The sequence below is a fragment of the Pristis pectinata genome, chromosome 3, assembly GCF_009764475.1.
Source record: "Pristis pectinata isolate sPriPec2 chromosome 3, sPriPec2.1.pri, whole genome shotgun sequence".
NCBI classification, from domain to species: Eukaryota; Metazoa; Chordata; class Chondrichthyes; order Rhinopristiformes; family Pristidae; genus Pristis; species Pristis pectinata.
This window is the reverse complement of record NC_067407.1, coordinates 144,024,849-144,043,691: the sequence shown is the minus strand read 5'-3', so window position 1 is coordinate 144,043,691 and position 18,843 is coordinate 144,024,849. Positions and strand designations below refer to the sequence as shown.

The window sequence follows — 18,843 nt, the reverse complement described above, 5'->3', positions numbered from 1 at the left end:
TCCTCTTAATACTTTGTATACCTCTATCATGTCTCCTCTCATCTGCCTTCTCTCCAAACAAGTATAGACCTAGCTTCCTTAGTCTCTCCTCATAATCCATACTCTCTAAACCAGGCAGCATCCTGGTAAGTCTCCTCTGCACCCTTTCCAATGCTTCCACATCCTTCCTATAATGAGGCGACCAGAACTGGACACAGTACTTCAAGTGTGGTCTAACCAGAGTTTTGTAGAGCTGCATCATTACCTCGCGGCTCTTAAACTCGATCCCACGACTTACGAAAGCTAACATCCCATAAGTTTTCTTAACTACCCTATCCACCTGTGAGGCAACTTTCAGGGATCTGTGGATATGAACCCCCAGATTCCTCTGCTCCTCCACACTACCCAGAATCCTGCCATTAACTTTGTACTTCGCCTTGGAGTTTGTCCTTCCAAAGTGTACCACCTCACATTTCTCCGGATTGAACTCCATCTGCCACTTGTCAGCCCAGCTCTGCATCCTATCAACATCCCTCTGCAATCTTCGACAGCCCTCCACACTATCCACAACATCACTGACCTTTGTGTCATCTGCAAACTTGCCAATCCACCCTTCTACCCCCTCATCCAAGTCATTAATAAAAATCATGAAAAGTAGTGGTCCCAGAACCGATCCTTGTGGGATACCGCTAGTCACAGCCCTCCAATCTGAATGCACTCCCTCCACAACAACCCTCTGCTTTCTACAGGCAAGCCAATTCTGAATCCACACGGCCAAGCCTAACTGGATCCCATGCCTTCTGACCTTCTGAAGAAGCCTACCATGTGGAAACTTGTCAAATACCTTACTAAAATCCATGTAGACCACACCTACTGCACTACCCTCATCAGTCCTCCTGGTCACCTCCTCAAAGAACACTATCAGGCTTGTGAGACATGATCTGCCCTTCACAAAGCCATGCTGGCTATCCCTGATCAGACCATGATTCCCTAAATGCCCATAGATCCTATCTCTAAGAATCTTTTCCAACAGCTTGCCCACCACAGATGTAAGGCTCACTGGTCTCCACAGACGTTAGGCTCCATGCAGAACACCACTGGTCACTGACCTCTAGGCAGAATACGCTCCATCTACAACCACCCTGTGTCTTACCTGGGTGAGCCAATTCTGAATCCTGGATGAGTATGTTGATAGGTGGGTGAGTAAGTTTGCAGATGATACCAAGATTGGTGGAGTTGTGAATAGTGTAGAAGACTGGCGATGGATACAGCATGATATAGATCAGCTGCAGATGTGGGCAGAGAAATAGCAGATGGAGTTTATCCCAGAAAAATATGAGGTGTTGCACCTTGGTAGGACTAATGTCAAGAGGCAGTACACTCTTAAGGGCAAGACCATTAACAGTGTTGAAGAGCAAAGAGACCTTGAGGAGCAAGTCCATGGCTCATTGAAAGTGGCTACACAGGTAGACAGGGTGGTTAAGAAGGCTTATGGAATGCTTGTTTTCATTAACTGAGGTATTGAGTACAGCAGTCATGATGCATCTCTACAGAACTACAGAATACAGGCTGCGTTTAGAATGTTGAGTGCAATCCTGGTCACCTCACTATAGGAAGGATGTCAAGGCTTTAGAGAAGGTACAGAGGAGGTTTACTTGGATGCTGCCTGGATTAGAGGGCATGTGCTATCAGGAGAGGCTGGACAAACTTGGGCTCTTTTCTCTGGAGCGGCAGAGGCTGAGGGGTGATCTGTTGGAAGTGTATAAAATGATGAGTGGCATAGATAGGGTGGACAAGCAATATCTTTTTGCCATTATTGAATGAGGCTTATGGAGAAGGTGAGGAGACATGGGATCCAAGGGGACGTTGCAGTGTGGATCCAGAACTGGCTGGCCCACAGAAGGCAAAGAGTGGTTGTTGAAGGGTCGTATTCTGAGTGGAGGTCGGTGACCAGTGGTGTACCTCAGGGATCTGTACTGGGACCCTTACTAATTGTGATTTTTATAAATGACCTGGATGAAGAATTGGAGGGGTGGGTTAGTAAGTTTGCGATTGACACAAAGGTTGGGGGTGTTGTGGATAGTTTGGAGGCCTGTCAGAGGTTACAGAGGGACATAGGTAGGATGCAGAGTTGGGCTGAGAAGTGGCAGATGCAGTTCAACCCAGATAAGTGTGAAGTGCTTCATTTTGGTAGGTCAAATATGTTGGCGGAATATAGTCTTAATGGTAGGACCCTTGGCAGTGTGGAAGATCAGAGGGATCTTGGGGTCCGAGTCCATAGGACTCTCAAAGCGGCTGTGCAGGTTGACTCTGTGGTTAAGAAGGCATATGGTTTATTGTCCTTCATCAATCGGGGAATTGAATTTAGGAGCAGTGAGGTATTGTTGCAGCTATATATGTCCCTGGTCAGACCCCACTTGGAGTATTGTGCTCAGTTCTGGTCGCCTCACTACAGGAAAGATGTGGAAGCCATAGAAAGGGTGCAGAGGAGATTTATAAGGATGCTGCCTGGAATGCAGAGCATGCCTTATGACAGCAGGTTGAGGGAACTCGAGGATGAGGGGGGACCTGATAGAGGTGTATAAGATCATGAGAGGTATTGATCGGGTAGATAGTCAGAGGCTTTTCCCCAGGGCTGACTTGGTGGCCACAAGAGGACATAGGTTTAAGGTGCTGGGGAGTAGATATAGAGATGTCAGGGGTAAGTTTTTTACTCAGAGAGTGGTGAGTGCGTGGAATGGGCTGCCGGAAATGGTGGTGGAGGCGGATACGATAGGGTCTTTCAAGAGACTGTTAGATAGGTACATGGAGCTGAGAAAAATAGAGGGCTATGGGTAAGCCTAGTAATTTCTAGGGTAGGGACATATTCGGCACAGCTTTGTGGGCCGAAGGGCCTGAATTGCACTATAATTGTTCTATGTTCTATGATCCAACACCAGAAGGCATGCATTTAAGGTGAGGGGGGTAGGTTCAGGAGAGACGTGAGGGGTTGGTTTTTTACTCAGAGAGCAGTGGATGCCTAGAATGCGTTGCTGTTAGGGTGGTGGAGGCAAATTCATTGGGGGATTTTAAGAGTTGCTTGGATGGGCACTTGAATGAGAGAAAAATGGAGGGATATGGGCATTCTGTAGGTAGAAGGGATTAGCTATGTCGGCACAACATTGTGGGCCGAAGGGCCTGTTCTGTGCTGTACTGTTCTATGAATCCACACAGCCCTGTTTTCCTGGATCCCATGCCTCCTGACTTTCTGAATGAGCCTTCCATGAGGAACCTTATCAAACGCCTTACTGAAATCCATGTACACCACATCCACTGCTCTCCCTTCATCAATGTGCTTTGTCACATCCTTAAAGAATTCAATCAGGCTCGTAAGGCATGACCCACCCCTCACAAAGCCATGCTGACCGTCCCTAATCAGCCTCGCTGGAGTTTAGAAGGATGAGGGTGGTGAATCTGTGGGATTCATTGCCACAGATGGCTGTGGAGGCTAAGTGGGTATATTTAAAGTGGAGGTTGATTAGTGAGGGCGTCAAAGGTTACAGGGAGAAGGCAGGGGAATAGGGTTGAGAGGGAAAAATAAATCAGCCATGATTGAATAGCGGAGCAGACTCGAAGGGCTGAATGGCCTAATTCTGCTCCTCTGTCTTAAGGTCCAGGACAGTTCTTAAATCATAGAAACATAGAAAAACTACAGCACAATTCAGGCCCTTCGGCCCACAAAGCTGTGCCGAACATGTCCCTACCCTAGAAATTATTAGGCTTACCCATAGCCCTCTATTTTTCTCAGCTTTATGTAGCTATCCAACAGTCTCTTGAAAGACCCTATCGTATCCACCTCCACCACCGTTTCTGGCAGCCCATCAACCGGCACAACCCTAATCACTAAGGTTTAGCAACACTATGACCACTTTTTTTCTAATTGTGTTCTTTCTTGTAAAAATTGTGTTTATATTTTTCTTGTGAATGTTGCTTATCTGATATTATGTGACTGTGATGCCTCTGCAAGTAAGTTTTTCTTTGCATCTGTGCATACATGTACTTGTGCCTATGATAAGAAACTGGACTTTGACTCCCAGAGGGTGGCTTTTTAATCCTGAATCTCTGCTTCAACTGCTGTGGAGCAACAGAGGGCAGGTTGCACAAAGTACTCATGCAGCTGGCATGCAGTGCCCTGGGAAGTGGGTTACTCAGGTCTCCTACCTGTGAACTGGGGTATGTAGGGGATTCCCAGTCTGTCAGAGCTGTAACCACTTCCTGCAAGAACCTCACTGATTTCACTTTGCAAGAACAACATCTCCTTCTCCAATTTGTCCATGGATTGGGGAATGCTGTGGAAAAAAAGACAAAAAGAATGTCGTCAGTGAGGTGGTGAGACTGGGCAAGCTTTCACGAGGACTGACCTTCAGAAACAACACCCATGGGGCTGATGCAGGAAAGTGGTGCTGAAGCAGAAGATCACCCACCATCTTACTGAATGGCAGAGCAGGCATGATGGGCTGACTCGCCTACTCCTGGTATTCATCCTCTTTATTGAGCAGGGGCTGGTCTGGAATGGTGGAGCAGGGATACAGCATGCCATGGGGTTACAGGTTGTGGTGAAGTACTCTTCTTCAGCAGCTCCTCCTGTGGCCCATCGTGCCTCTTGGGTGCCTCACCACTTCTTAATGCAGTGCCATACAAGGTGAAGTGTATCCTTAGTGCATACAGGACTTTGTCTTCACAAGGAATATGCCGTTATCATTGCACCAATACCTCCACATGAGGTAGATGGTGAGGATGGAGATTTATCCCTTGTGTTAATTCATTCATCTATCTCCATTTGGAAAGTCAAGGACTGATTAGGGATAGTCAACATGGCTGAGGCTGCAGGACAATATTAATCAGTAGGTAAGATGGGCAGAGGAATGGCAGGTGGAATTTAATCTTGATAAATGTGAGGCGACGTGGTTTGGGAGGACTAATAAAAGTAGGGCATATACAATGAGTCGTAGTTCCCTGCAGAGTATTGAGGAACACAGAGACCTTTGTGTACAAATTCAACAATCTTTGAGGTTGTAACACAGGTAGATAAGGTGGTGAAGGCTTGCCTTCAGCTGGAGTATTGTGTACACTTCTGGTTGCCACACTACCTGAGGAAGAATTTTTTTTCTGAGGGTGGATGGTATAAGATGGGGCAACACGCAACCTCCTCTTAGGAAATGAGGCTGGGCACATGGCTAATGTGATAGTGGGAAGCACTGTGGGAACAGGGACCATGATTCTGTTAGATTTAAAACAGTTATGGAAAAAGATTTGAGTTGTCCACAAGTTAAAGTCCTAAATTGGAGCAAGGGTAATTTTGATGGCATTAGACCTGATAAAAGTTTATAAAATTATAATAGATGGACAGGTAGACAGCCACAATCTTTTTCCAAGGGTAGAAATGTCTTAGCTTTAAGATGAGAGGGGAAAAGTTCAAAGGAGATGTGTGGGGCAAGTTTTTTTCACATAGAAGGTCGTAGGTGGTTGGAATATATTGCCAGGGGTTGTAGAGGAAGCAGATACGATACTGGGTTCAAGATGCTTTTAGGGAGACATGAATATGCAGGGAATGGAGGGATATGGATCATGTGCAGGCAGAAGAAACTAATTTAATTTGGCATCATGCTCTGCACAGACATCATGGGCCGAAGGGCCTGTTCCTATGCTGTATTGTTTTAGAGTCACAGAGCATGAAAATGGGCACTTTGGTCTAATCTGTCCATGCCGAGTGTTGCCCAGTGAGCCAGTCCCATTTGCCTGTGTTTGGTCCATAGCCCTCTAAACCTCTCCTATCCATGTACTTATCCAGATGGCTTTTAAACGTTGCTGATGTACCTGCCTCAACCACTATTTCTGGCAGCTCATTCCAAATACGCTCCACCCTTTGCAAGAAGAAGCTGCCCCTGATGTCCCTTTTAAATCTCTCACCTCTGATCTTAAACCTATGCCCTCTTGTCTCTAGCATCCCCTCCCTGGGAAAAAGACTATGTGCTTTCACCCTGTCTATGCCCCTCATGATCTTATATACCTTTATCAGGTCACCACTCAATCTCCTACATTCTAGGGAATAAAGTCCTAGTCTATGCAACCTTTCCTTGGAACTCAGGGCCCCAAGTCCAGACAACATCCTGGTAAATCTTTCCTGCACTCTTTCTAGCTGAATAACATCTTTCCTATAATAGGGTGACCAAAATCATACACAATACTCGTGCAGCCTCACCAACGTCTCATATAACTGCAACATAACTTCCTAACTCCTATACTCAGTGCCCTGACTGATGAAGGCCAGCATGCTAAATGCCTTCTTCACAACCCTATCTACATATGATGCCGCTTTCAGTTTGAGAAACAACTCTCAACCATCACCCTCTGTTTCCTATATCTGAGCCAATTATGAATTCAATCTGCTATCTCCCTCTGGATCCCATGCGATCTAACCTTCCAGACTAGCCTGCCATGAGGGATCTTGTCAAAGGCCAGATAGACAACATCTACTGCCCTACCCTCATCTACCCTCTTGGTTACCTCCTCGAAGAACTCCCAAGAGGTTTGTCAGACATAACTTCCCATGCAGAAAGCCATGTCAACTATCCCGAATCAGGGTCCCTCCAAATGTTGATAGATCCTGTCTCTCAGAATCCCCTCCTGCAATTTACCCACCACCGATGTCAAACTCACTGGCCTTTAGTTTCTTGGCTTGTTTTTGCTACCCTTTTTAAACAATGGCACCACATTAGCCACTCTCCAATCCTCCAGAACCTCACTTGTGGCCAGAGATGAAGCAAAAACCTCTGCAAGGGCCTCTGCAATTTCTTCTCTAGCTTCCCATGAGAATGCATCAGGTCAGGCCCTGGGGATTTATCCAACTTAATGCACTTTAAGGCCTCCAGTACCTCCTCCCTGCTAATTCATATGTGGTCCAAGACATCATCACTCATTTCCCCATTTCCTTAGCTTTCATTGTTTTCTCCATGGTAAAAACTGAAGAAAAATATTCATTAAAAATCTCACCCATTTCCTTTGGTTCCACACACAATGGCCATGCTGATCTTTAAGGGGATCTATTCTCTCCCTAGCCACTCTTTTACTCTTAATATACCTACAGAATTTCTTGGGATTTTGCCCCACCTTGCCTGCCTGATTCCTCTCAAATCCGCTTTTTAACCCTCCTAACTTTTCTCTTAAGTGCACTGCTGCAGTTTTTGTAATCATCCAGAGATTCACTAGTTCCTATTTGCATACATGCAGTATATGCCTCCCTCTTTTGCTTAACCAGAGCCTCAATGTCTCTTGTCAACCAGGGTTCCCAAAACCTGCCAACCTTGTTCTTCACCCGAACAGAAACATGCAGGCCCAGAACTCCTGGCATCACACTTTTAAAGGCCTCCCACATGGCAGACATTCCTTTCCCTACAAACAATCTCGCCCAATCAAACTCTGCAAGATCCCGCTAAATGGCTCCAAAAATTGTTCTGCCCCATTTTAGGACCTTGACCTGTGAACTTGTCATATGTTTCTCCAGAACTATTTAAAAACTAATCGAGTTTTGCTCACTGGACTCATAGTGCTCGTTGATAGACACTACGACCACTTACCCTGCCTCCAATGTGCAGGATCGAAAGAGGCTACAGAGGGCTGAAAACTCAGCCAGCTCCATCACAGGCACAACACTCCCCATCATTGAGGACATTTTCAAGAGGCGGTGCCTCAAGAAGGTGGCATCCATCATTAGGAACCCTCACCACCCGGGACATGCCCTCTTCACGTTACTACCATACTGGAGGAGGTACAGGAGCCTGAAGACCCACACTCAATGTTTCAGGAACAGATTCTTCCCCTCCGTCATCAGATCTCTGAACGGTCCATGAACCCATGAACACTACCTCGTTATTCCTCTTTTGCACTATTTATTTATTTTTGTAACAGAATAATTTTTATGTCTTTATGCCTTGCACTGTACTGCTACCGCAAAACAACAAATTTCATGACATATGTCGGTGATAATAAACCTGATTCTGATTCATTTCTCAGGAGGAGGTCCAGTCATAGTCATAGAGCCATACAGCATGGAAACAGGCCTTTCAGCCCAACTGGTCCATGCTGACCAAGATTCCCCATCCAAACTCATCCCATTTGCCAGTGTTTGGCCCACAACCTTCTGAACTGTTACAATCCATGTACCTGTCCAACTGACTTTTAAAAGTTGTTATTATACCTGCCTCAACCACTTCCCCTGGCAGCTAAATCCCCATAGATACCACCCTTTGTGTCAAAATGTTGCCTCTGAAGTTCTTCTTAAACCTTTCCCCTCTCACCTTAAACCTATGCCCTCTAGTTCTTGATACCTCAACTTAGGGAAGAAGACTATGAGTTCATTCACCCTATCTATGCCCCTCATGATCTTACACACCTCTATAAGGTTACCTTTCAGTCATCCACGCTCCAAGGAATAAAGTCCTAGCCTGTCCAACTCTCCCCTTAACTCACTCTCTCAAGTCCTGGCAACATTCTTGTGAATCTTTTCTGCACTCTTTCCATTTTAGTAACATCCTTCCAAAAGTAGGACAACCAAAACTGAATACAATACTCCAAGTGCGGCCTCAACAGCGTCCTGTACAACCGCACCATGGCCTCTGAACTTTTATACTCAATGGCCTGACTTATGAAGGCCAGCATGCTAAAAGCCTTCTTCACCTCCCTGTCTACCTGTGACTTCACTTTCAGGGAACCATGTACATAGAACATTACAGCACAGTACAGGCCCTTTGGCCCATGATGTTGTGCTGACCTTTTAATCTACTCTAAGATCAATCTAACCCTCCCACATACCCCTCCATTTTTCTGTCATCCATGTGTCTATCTAAGAGTCTCTTAAATGTCCCTAATGTTTCTGCATCAAACAGCACCCTTAGCAGTGCGTTCCATGCACCCACCACTCTCTGTGTAAAAAAAACTTACCACTGACATCCCCCTTATACCTTCCTCCAATCACCACCTTAAAATTATGCTCCCTTGTGTTAGCCATTTTCGCCCTGGTAAAAAGTCTCTGACTGTCCACTTGATCTATGCCTCTTATCATCTTGTACACCTCTATCAAGTCACCTCTCATTCTCCTTCTCTCCAAAGAGAAAAGCTCCAGCTCACTCAACCTATCCTCATAAGACATGCTCTCCAATCCAGGGCAGCATTCTGGTAAATCTCCTCTGCACACTGTCTATAGCTTCCAAGTCCTTCATATAGTGAGGTGACCAGAACTGAACACAATATTCTAAGTGTGGTTTAACCAAGGTTTTATAGCTGCAACATTACCTCACTGCTCTTGAACTCAATCCCCCGACTAATGAAGGTCAACACGCCATATGCCTTCTTTAACAACTCTATCAACTTGCACAGCAACTTTGAGGGATCAATGGACTTGAACCCCAAGATCCCTCTGTTCCACCACACTGCTAAGAATCCTGCCATTAACCCTGCATTCTGCCTTCAAATTTGACCTTCCAAAATGAATCACGTCACACTTTTCCAGACTGAACTCCATCTGCCACTTCTCAGCCCAGGTCTGCATCCTATCAATGTCCTGTTGTAACCCTCAACAACCTTCTACACTATCTACAACACCACCAAACTTTGTGTCATCTGCAAACTTACTAACCAACCCTTCCACTTCCTTTGTCCAAGTCATTTATAAAAATCACAAAGAGCTGGAGTCCCAGAACAGATCCCTGTGGAACACCACTGGTCACCTACCTCCAGGCAGAATACTCTCCATCTACAACCACCTTCTGCCTTCCATGGGCAAGCCAATTCTGAATCCACACAGCCAAGTTTCCCTGAATCCCATGCCTCCTGACCTTCTGAATGAGCCTATCACGGGGAACCTTATCAAACGCCTTACTAAAGTCCATGTACACCACATCCACTGCTCTACCCTTATCAATGTGTTTAGTCACATCCTCAAAGAATTCAATCAGGCTTCTGAGGCATGACCTGCTCCTCACAAAGCCATGCTGACTGTTGTTAATCAGACTATGCTTCTTCAAATGTTCATAAATCCTGTCCCGAAGAATCATTCCCAATAATTTGCCCACCACTGAAGTAAGAGTCACTGCTTCGTAATTCCTAGGGTTGTCCCTACTCCCTTTCTTGAACAAAGGAATAACATTTTCCACTCTCCAATCATCTAGCACTACTCCTGTGGCCAGTGAAGACACAAAGATCATTACCAAGGGCTCAGAAATCTTTTCCCTCGCTTCCCGTAGTACCCTGAGATATATCCTGTCCGGCCCTGGTACTCATCTATCTTAATGTTTTTCAAAAGTTCTAGCACATCCTCCTTCTTAATATCAACATGTTCTAGCGTATCAGCCTGTTTTACGCTGTCCTCCCAAGCATCAAGGTCTCTCTCTCACTGGTGAATACTGAAGCAAAGTATTCATTAAGGACCTCCCCCACCTCTTCCGACTCCAGGCACATGCTTCTTCCTCTATCCCTAATCAATATTACCTTCACTCTAGTCATCTTCCTGTTATTCACATACAAGTGGAACACCTTGGTGTTTTCCTTAATCCTACTCGCCAAGGCCTTCTTGTACCCCTTCCTAGCTCTCCTAAATCCATTCTTAGCTCCTGGGGGGTGGGGCTGTTTTTAGGATTTTTTTGCTTCTGGACTGATGAACTACAAATATGTCTAAATTGCCATCATATCCACTTCCTCTTTGAACTTTTTTACTTCTTCCTGCTAGTGGGCCTCTTGTATAGCAAGATTAACCCTTTACATACCACATGTTTTTTAATCTGTTAAAATGGATAAGACTATTAATTTTATCTCATGGAATGCTAACGGCTTAAACAATCCGGTCAAGCACAAGAAGATCTTTAAAGTCTTTCACAGATTAAATGCTCAGATCATTTTTGCACAGGAGACTCATATCGGGAGGAAAGATAATCAATGTTTTTTTAGATTTTGGAGGGATCAACAGTTTCATTCTAACCCACAAACAAAGGTGAAAGGAGTCTCTATTTTTAGAGACTCCTCAATTTCATTTGTTCATCATGAGACAATATCAGACCCAAATGGTAGATTTTTATTAATTACCAGTTTACTTCATAATAAAAAATTTGTTATGGTTAATGTTTATGCACCCAATGTAGATCACCCTTTTTAAACATCTGTTTGCATTTTTTCCTAATTTAAATGAATACACTTTGATTATGGGTGGAGATTTCAACTGCTGTTTAAACTCTTCGATGGATAGATCTGTGTCAAATCCTGCACTTCCAAACAAATCCGCTGCCTTTATTAACTCTTTCTTACCTGAATCCAGAATTTTAGATGTTTGGAGATTTCTGCACCCATATGATAAAGAATTTTCATTCTTAAGCTCCCTCCTGGCTACCTTGTAATAATCTAGAGCCCATCTCATTCTTGCTTCCTGAACCTTAAGTCAGCTTCTTTCTTCCTCTTCAGTAGATATTCCACATCTCTTATCAACCATGGTTCCTTCACCCTCCCATCCTTTTCCTGCTTCAATGGGACAAACCTATCTAGAAGTGATCTCTAAACAATCTCCACATTTCGATTGTGCATTTCCCTGAATACATCTGCTCCCAATTTTCACTCCCAAGCTCCTGCCTAACAGCATCATAATTCCCCCTCCCCCAATTAAATACTTTCCCATACTGTCTGCTCCTATCCCTCTCCAAGGCAAGAGTAAAGTTCAGAGAGCTGTGGCCACTGTCTCCAAAATGCTCACCTAGAGATCTGACACCTGATTGACACCTCATTGCCTAGTACCAAATCCAGAATGGCTTCTCCAGTGGCCCTGTCCACATACTGTGTCAGGAATCCTTCCTGGACACTCCTAAAAAAATTCTGCCCCATCCAAACCTTTTGCACTAAGGAGGTGCCAATCAATATTAGGAAAGCTGAAATCACCCATCACAACAACCTTGTTATTTTTGCACCTTTCCAAAATATGCCTCCCGATCTGTTCCTCAGTGTCTCTGTTGCTATTGAGGGGTCTACAGAATAGTCCCAATAGAGTGAATCCTCCCTTCCTGTTTCTGACCTCCACTCACACCGACTCAGTGGACGATCCCTCCAGGACGTCTTCCCTTTCTGCAGCTGTGATACTGTCCCGGATCAGCAATGCCACCCACCACCCCCACCACTCCGCCCCCCCCCCCCACCTCTTTTACCTCCCTCCCTGGCTCTTTTGAAACATCTAAACCCTGGAATATCTAGCAGCCATTCTTGCTCTTGTGACAGTCAAGTCTCTGTAATGGCCACAACATCGTAGTTCCATGTACTTATCCATGCTCTAAGTTCATCAGCCTTGTTCCTGATACTTGCATTAAAATAGACACACTTCAACCCATCCAACTGACTGCAACTTTGCCCAATCAAATGCCTATCCTTCCTCACAGTCTCTCTACACACTGCATCAACCTGTACACCAACTGCCCCATCCTCTGACCTATCACTTGGGTTCCCATACCCCTGCCAAACTAGTTTAAACCCTGTGCAACAGCTCTGGCAAAGCTGCCTGCAAAGATATTGGTCCCCTCCAGTTCAGGTGTAACCTATTCCTTTTGTACAGGTCATACCTTCCCCAGAAGAGATCCCAATGATCAACAAATCTGAAAACCTGCCCCAGTACCAATTTCTCAGCCACACCATCATCCACCAAATCAACCTATCTTACCCTCACTGGCGCATGGCACAGGCAGAAATCCAGAGATTACTACCCTTGAGGTCCTGCTTTTCAGCTTCCTGCCATATTCACTTTTCAGGAGCTCATCCTTTTTCCAACCTACGCCGTTGGTACCAATGCGTACTACAACATCCGGCTGCTCACCCTCCCACCTAAGAATGCTGTGGACCCGATCTGAGATGTCACTGACCCTGGTACCTGGGAGGCAACATACCATCCGGGAGACTTTCACGTCCACAGAATCTCCTGTCTGCTCCCCTAACTATAGAGTCCCCCGTCACTTCTGCTCTCCTCTTCTCCCCACTTCCCTTCTGAGCCACAGAGCCAGTGTCAGCGACCTGACCGCTGCGGCTTTCCCAAGTAGGTTCCCCCCAACCCCCAACAGTATCCAAAGCAGTATACCTGAGGTGAACGGCCACAGGGGTACTCTGCACTACCTGCCTATTCTCTTCCCCGCTCCTGACAGTCACCCAGCTACCTGCCTCCTGCAACTGAGGTGTGGCTACTTCCCTAGAGCTTTTATCCATCACCTCCTCATTCTCCTGTATTAGCCGAAGGTCATCAGCTGCAGCTCCAGTTCCCTGACACAGTCTGTAAGGAGCTGCAGCTGGATGCACCTCCCGCAGATGTAGTAGAACACAGAAAACCTACAGCACAATTCAGGCCCTTCGGCCCACAAAGCTGTGCCGAACATGACCCTACCCTAGAAATTACTAGGCTTACCCATAGCCCTCTATTTTACTCAGCTTCATGTACCTATCTAACAGTCTCTTGAAAGACCCTATCGTATCCGCCTCCACCACTGTTTCCGGCAGCCCATTCCACACACTCACTACTCTCTGAGTAAAAAACTTACCCTTGACATATCCTCTATATCTACTCCCCAGCACCTTAAACCTATGTCCTCGTGGCCACCAATTCAGCCCTGGGGAAGAGCCTCTGACTATCTACCCTATCAATACCTCTCATCATCATATACACCTCTATCAGGTCCCCCCTCATCCTCCGTCTCTCCAAGGAGAAAAGGCTGAGTTCCCTCAATTTGCTGTCATAAGGCATGCTCCGCATTCCAGGCAGCATCCTTGTAAATCTCCTCTGCACCCTCTCTATGGCTTCCACATCTTTCCTGTAGTGAGGCGACCAGAACTGAGCACAGTACTCCAAGTGGGGTCTGACCAGGGACCTATATAGCTGCAACAATACCTCACGGCTCCTAAATTCAATTCCCCGATTGATGAAGGACAATACACCATATGCCTTCTTAACCACAAAGTCAACCTGCACAGCCGCTTTGAGCATCCTATGGACTCGGACCCCAAGATCCCTCTGATCCTCCACACTGCCAAGGGTCCTACCATTAATACTATATTCTGCCAACATATTTGACCTACCAAAATGAACCACTTCACACTTACCTGGGTCGAACTGCATCTGACACTTCTCAGCCCAACTCTGCATCCTACCTATGTCCCTCTGTAACCTCTGACAGCCCTCCAATCTATCCACAACACCCCCAACCTTCGTGTCAATCGCAAACTTACTAACCCACCCCTCCAATTCTTCATCCAGGTCATTTATAAAAATCACAATTAGTAAGGGTCCCAGTACAGATCCCTAAGGTACACCACTGGTCATCAACCTCCACTCAGAATATGACCCTTCAACAACCACTCTTTGCCTTCTGTGGGCCAGCCAGTTCTGGATCCACACTGCAATGCCCCCTTGGATCCCATGTCTCCTTACCCTCTCCATAAGCCTCGCATGGGGTACCTTATCAAGCGCCTTGCTGAAATCCATATACACTACATCTACTGCTCTTCCTTCATGGATGTGTTTGGTCACATCCTCAAAAAATTCAATCAGGCTCGTAAGACAGGACCTGCCCTTGACAAAGCCATGCTGACTATTCCTAATCATATTATACCTCTCCAAATGTTGCAAAATCCTGCCTCTCAGGATCTTCTCAATCAGTTTACCAACCACTGAGGTAAGACTCACCGGTCTATAATTCCCTGGGCTATGCCTACTCCCCTTCTTGAATAAGGGAACAACATCTGCAACCCTCTAATCTTCTGGAACCTCTCCCATCTCCATCGATGACGCAAAGATCATCGTCAGAGGCTCCGCAATCTCCTCCCTCACCTCCCACAGTAACCTGGGGTACATCTCATCCGGTCCCGGCGACTTATCTAACTCGATGCTTTCCAAAAGTTTCAGCACCACCTCTTTCCTAATATCTACATGCTCAAGCTTTTCAGGCCGCTGCAAGTCCCCACTACAATCCCCCAGATCTTTTCCGTGGTGAATACTGACGTAAAGTATTCATTAAGTACCTCTGCTATTTCTTCCGGATCCATACACACTTTCCCACTGCTGCACTTGATAGGCCCTATCCTTTCACATCTTATCCTCTTACTATTCACATACTTGTAGAACGCCTTGGGGTTTTCCTTAATCCTGCCCGCCAAGGCCTTCTCATGTCCCCTTCTGGATCTCCTAATCTCTTTCTTAAGTTCCTTCATTTTAGCCTTGTACTCCTCCAGATCTCTAACATTACCTAGCTCTCTGGACCTTTTGTAAGCTTTTCTTTTCCTTTTGACTGGATTTATTATAGCCTTTGTACACCATGGTTCCTGTATCCTGTCATGACTCCTCTGTCTCATCGGAACATGTCTATGCAGAGCTCCACACAAATACCCCCTGAATATTTGCCACATATCTTCCGTACTTTTCCCAGAGAACATCTGTTCCCAATTTAATCTTCCAATTTCCTGCCTCAGAGCCACATAATTCCCTTTACTCCAAGTAAACACCTTCCTAGCCTGTCTGTTCCTATCTCTCTCCAGTGCTAACGTAAAGGAGGTAGAATTATGATCACTTTCTCCAAAATGTTCACCCACTGAGAGATCTGACACCTGACCAGGTTCATTTCCCAATATCAAATCAAGCACAACCTCTCCCCTTGTAGGTCTATCTACATACTGTGTCAAGAACCCTTCCTGAACACACCTAACAAACTCCACCCCATCTAAACCCCTCACTGTCTTGAGGTGCCAGTCGATGTTTGGGAAATTAAAATCCCCCATCAGAACAACTTTGTTATTCTCACACCTTTCTGGGATCTGCTTCCCTATCTGCTCCTCAATAACCCTGTCACTATTGGGCGGCCTATAAAAAACCCAGCACAGTTATTGACCCCTTCCTGTTCCTAACCTCCGCCCACAGAGACTCTGTAGACAATCCCCCCACAAGGTCCACCTTTTCCGCAGCAGTGACACTATCTCTGATCAACAGTGCCACTCCCCCACCTCTCTTGCCTCCCAGATCTCCCACATCTGGCAGGAAGAACACACCACTGACCCTGGATCCATCATTACTACTTTAGGCACTAGAGACCGAGTGTCCCGCTTCTCGCTCCAAGTCACAGCCCTCGCTACCTGGAAAAGAACTGGGTCCTGATATTCACCTCTTTATATGGCTTCCACTTCTCACACTGAGAGTCCCGCTTCTCGCTCTCAGTCACGTCCCTCTGTTCATCAACTGCCCCATCCTCTGTGGTCCCTCTGTTCCACAACACTCCTCAGGGCCCTGCCGTTTACAGTGAAAGTCCTACCTGGATTTGACTTCCCAAAATGCAACACACTTATCCAAATTGAACTCCATTTGCCATTCCTCGGCCCACTTATTCAGCTGCTCAAGATCCCCCTGTAATTTTAGAAACATAGAAAAACTACAGCACTATTCAGGCCCTTTGGCCCACAAAGCTGTGCCGAACATATCCCTACCCTAGAAATTACTAGGCTTACCCATAGCCCTCTATTTTACACGGTGGGCCGAAGGGCCTGTTTTGTCCTGTATGGTTCTATGGTTCTATGGTTCCATGTACCTATCCAAAACTCTTAAAAGACCCTATCGTATCCACCTCCACAACCATTGCTGGCAGCCCATTCCACGCACTCACCATTCTCTGAGTAAAAAACTTAGCCCTGACATCTCCTCTATACCTACTCTCCAGCATCTTAAACCTATGTCCTCTTGTGGCCACCATTTCAGCCCTGGGAAAAGCCTCTGACTATCTACCCGATCAATACCTCTCATCATCTCATACACCTCTATCAGATCCCCCCTCATCCTCCGTCTCTCCAAGGAGAAATGGCCGAGTTCCCTCAACCTACTTTCATAAGGCATGCTCCACATTCCAGGCAGCATGCTAGTAAATCTCCACTGCACCCTTTCTTTGGCTTCCACATCCTTCTTCACTGACAATGATAACCTTATTCACTGACGATGATACCACCTAGTTTAGTGTCATCTCCAATCTTACAAACCATGCCTTGTACATTCTAATCCAAATCGTTGGTATAGATGACAAACAATAATGGGCCCAGCACTAACCCCTGAGGCAAACCACAAGTCACAGGCCTTCGGTCCGAGAAGCAACCTTTCACCATCACCTTCTGCTTCCTACCACCAAGCCAGTTGTGTATCCAATTAGCCAGCTCTCCCTGGATTTCATGCGATCTAACCTTCCAGAGCAGCCTACCTGTGGAACCTTATCAAAGGCCTTACTGAAGACCATATATACCATGTCTACCATCCTGCCCTCATTAACTTCCTTGGTCACCTCATCAAAAAATGCAGTCAAGTTCATAAGACATGATCTCGCATGCACAAAGCCATGTGGACTACTCCTAATCAACACATGTCTTACCAGATGTACATACATCTTATCCCTCAGAATCCTCTCCACTAACTTACCAGGCATGGCACAGTAGTGTAGTGGTTAGCGTAACGCTATTACAGTGCCAATGACCTGGGTTCAATTCCCGCCACTGTCTGTAAGGAGTTTGTACGTTCTCCCCGTGTCTACGTGGGTTTCCTCCGGGTGCTCCGGTTTCCTCCCACATTCCAAGGACATACAGGTTAGGATGTTGTGGGCACGTTATGTTGGTGCCAGAAGCATGGCAACACTTGCGGGCTACACCCCAGAACACTCAGTGCAAAAGATGCAATTCACTGTGTGTTTCGATGTACCTGTGACTAATAAAGATATCTTATCTTATCTCTTATCTACCACAGACGTTAGACTTACTGGCCTATAGTTCCCAGGTTTTTCTTTGCCACACTTCTTAAATAAAGACACAACGTTTGCAACTCTCCAATCTACTGGCACCTCACCCATGGCTACTGATGATGCAAATATTTCAGCCAGGGCTCTCGCACTTTATTTTCTAGCCTTCCACACTGTTCTTGGATATACTTGGTCAGGTCCTGGAGATTTGTCTACCTTCATACCTTTTAAGACATCCAGCACCTCCTCTACTATAATGCGGACTATCCCCAAGACCTCCCCATTTACTTTTCCTAGTTCTGAAGTCTTCATGTCTTTCTCCATGGTAAAAACAGAGGAGAAATATTCATTAAGGACCTTGACCATCTCTAGTAGTTGTACTGTCTCTAGTAGGTCCCTCTACTTTCTTGGACACATTTCACAAATTCAGCTCTGTCCAAGCCTTTTACACTATGATTGGCCCAGTCAATATTAGAGTCATCGAGTTACACAGTACAGAAATAGGCCCTTTGGCCCAACTTGCCCATGCCAACCAACATGGCTATCTAAGCTAGCCCCATTTTCCTGCATTTGGCCCATATCCCTCTCGGCCTTTTCCATCCATGTACCTGTCCAAATGTCTTTTAAACATTGTAATTATATCCACCTCTACAGCTTCCTCTGGCAGCTCATTCCATATGCCCACCACTGTGTGAAAAAGTTGCCCCTTAGGTACCTTTTACACTTTTTCTCCGCTCATTTTAAACCTATGCACTCTAGTTTTAGACTCCCCTACCCTGGGAAAAACACTGCAACCATCTACCTTATCTACTTCCCTCATGATTGTATAAACCTCTATAAGGTCACCTCTGAACCTCCTCCTCTCCAGGGAAAACATTCCCAGCCTATCCAGCCTCTCCTCATAACTCAAGCTCTTTAGTCCCTGTGACATCCTTGTGAACCTGTTCTGCAGTCTGCTTACTGCAAACTTACTAATCAGCCTGCTTACGTTTTCAACTAAGTCATTTACATACATCACAAACAACAGAGGTCCCAGCACAGATCTCTGTGGAACACCACT

The 18,843-nt window shown here is 45.8% G+C and overlaps 1 protein-coding gene across 5 annotated transcripts in view; it reads right to left on the bottom strand.

Annotated features, from left to right (window-relative positions):
- The window catches only part of LOC127568662 (protein EFR3 homolog B-like), a 177,084-nt gene that overhangs the window by 23,205 nt on the left and 135,036 nt on the right, over positions 1–18,843 (bottom strand). For all 5 annotated transcript variants that reach the window (XM_052012660.1, XM_052012661.1, XM_052012662.1 and 2 more), the window contains exon 18: positions 4,180–4,307. In XM_052012660.1, coding sequence (XP_051868620.1) covers positions 4,180–4,307 — 128 coding nt within the window. The remainder of the gene's footprint in view (positions 1–4,179; positions 4,308–18,843) is intronic.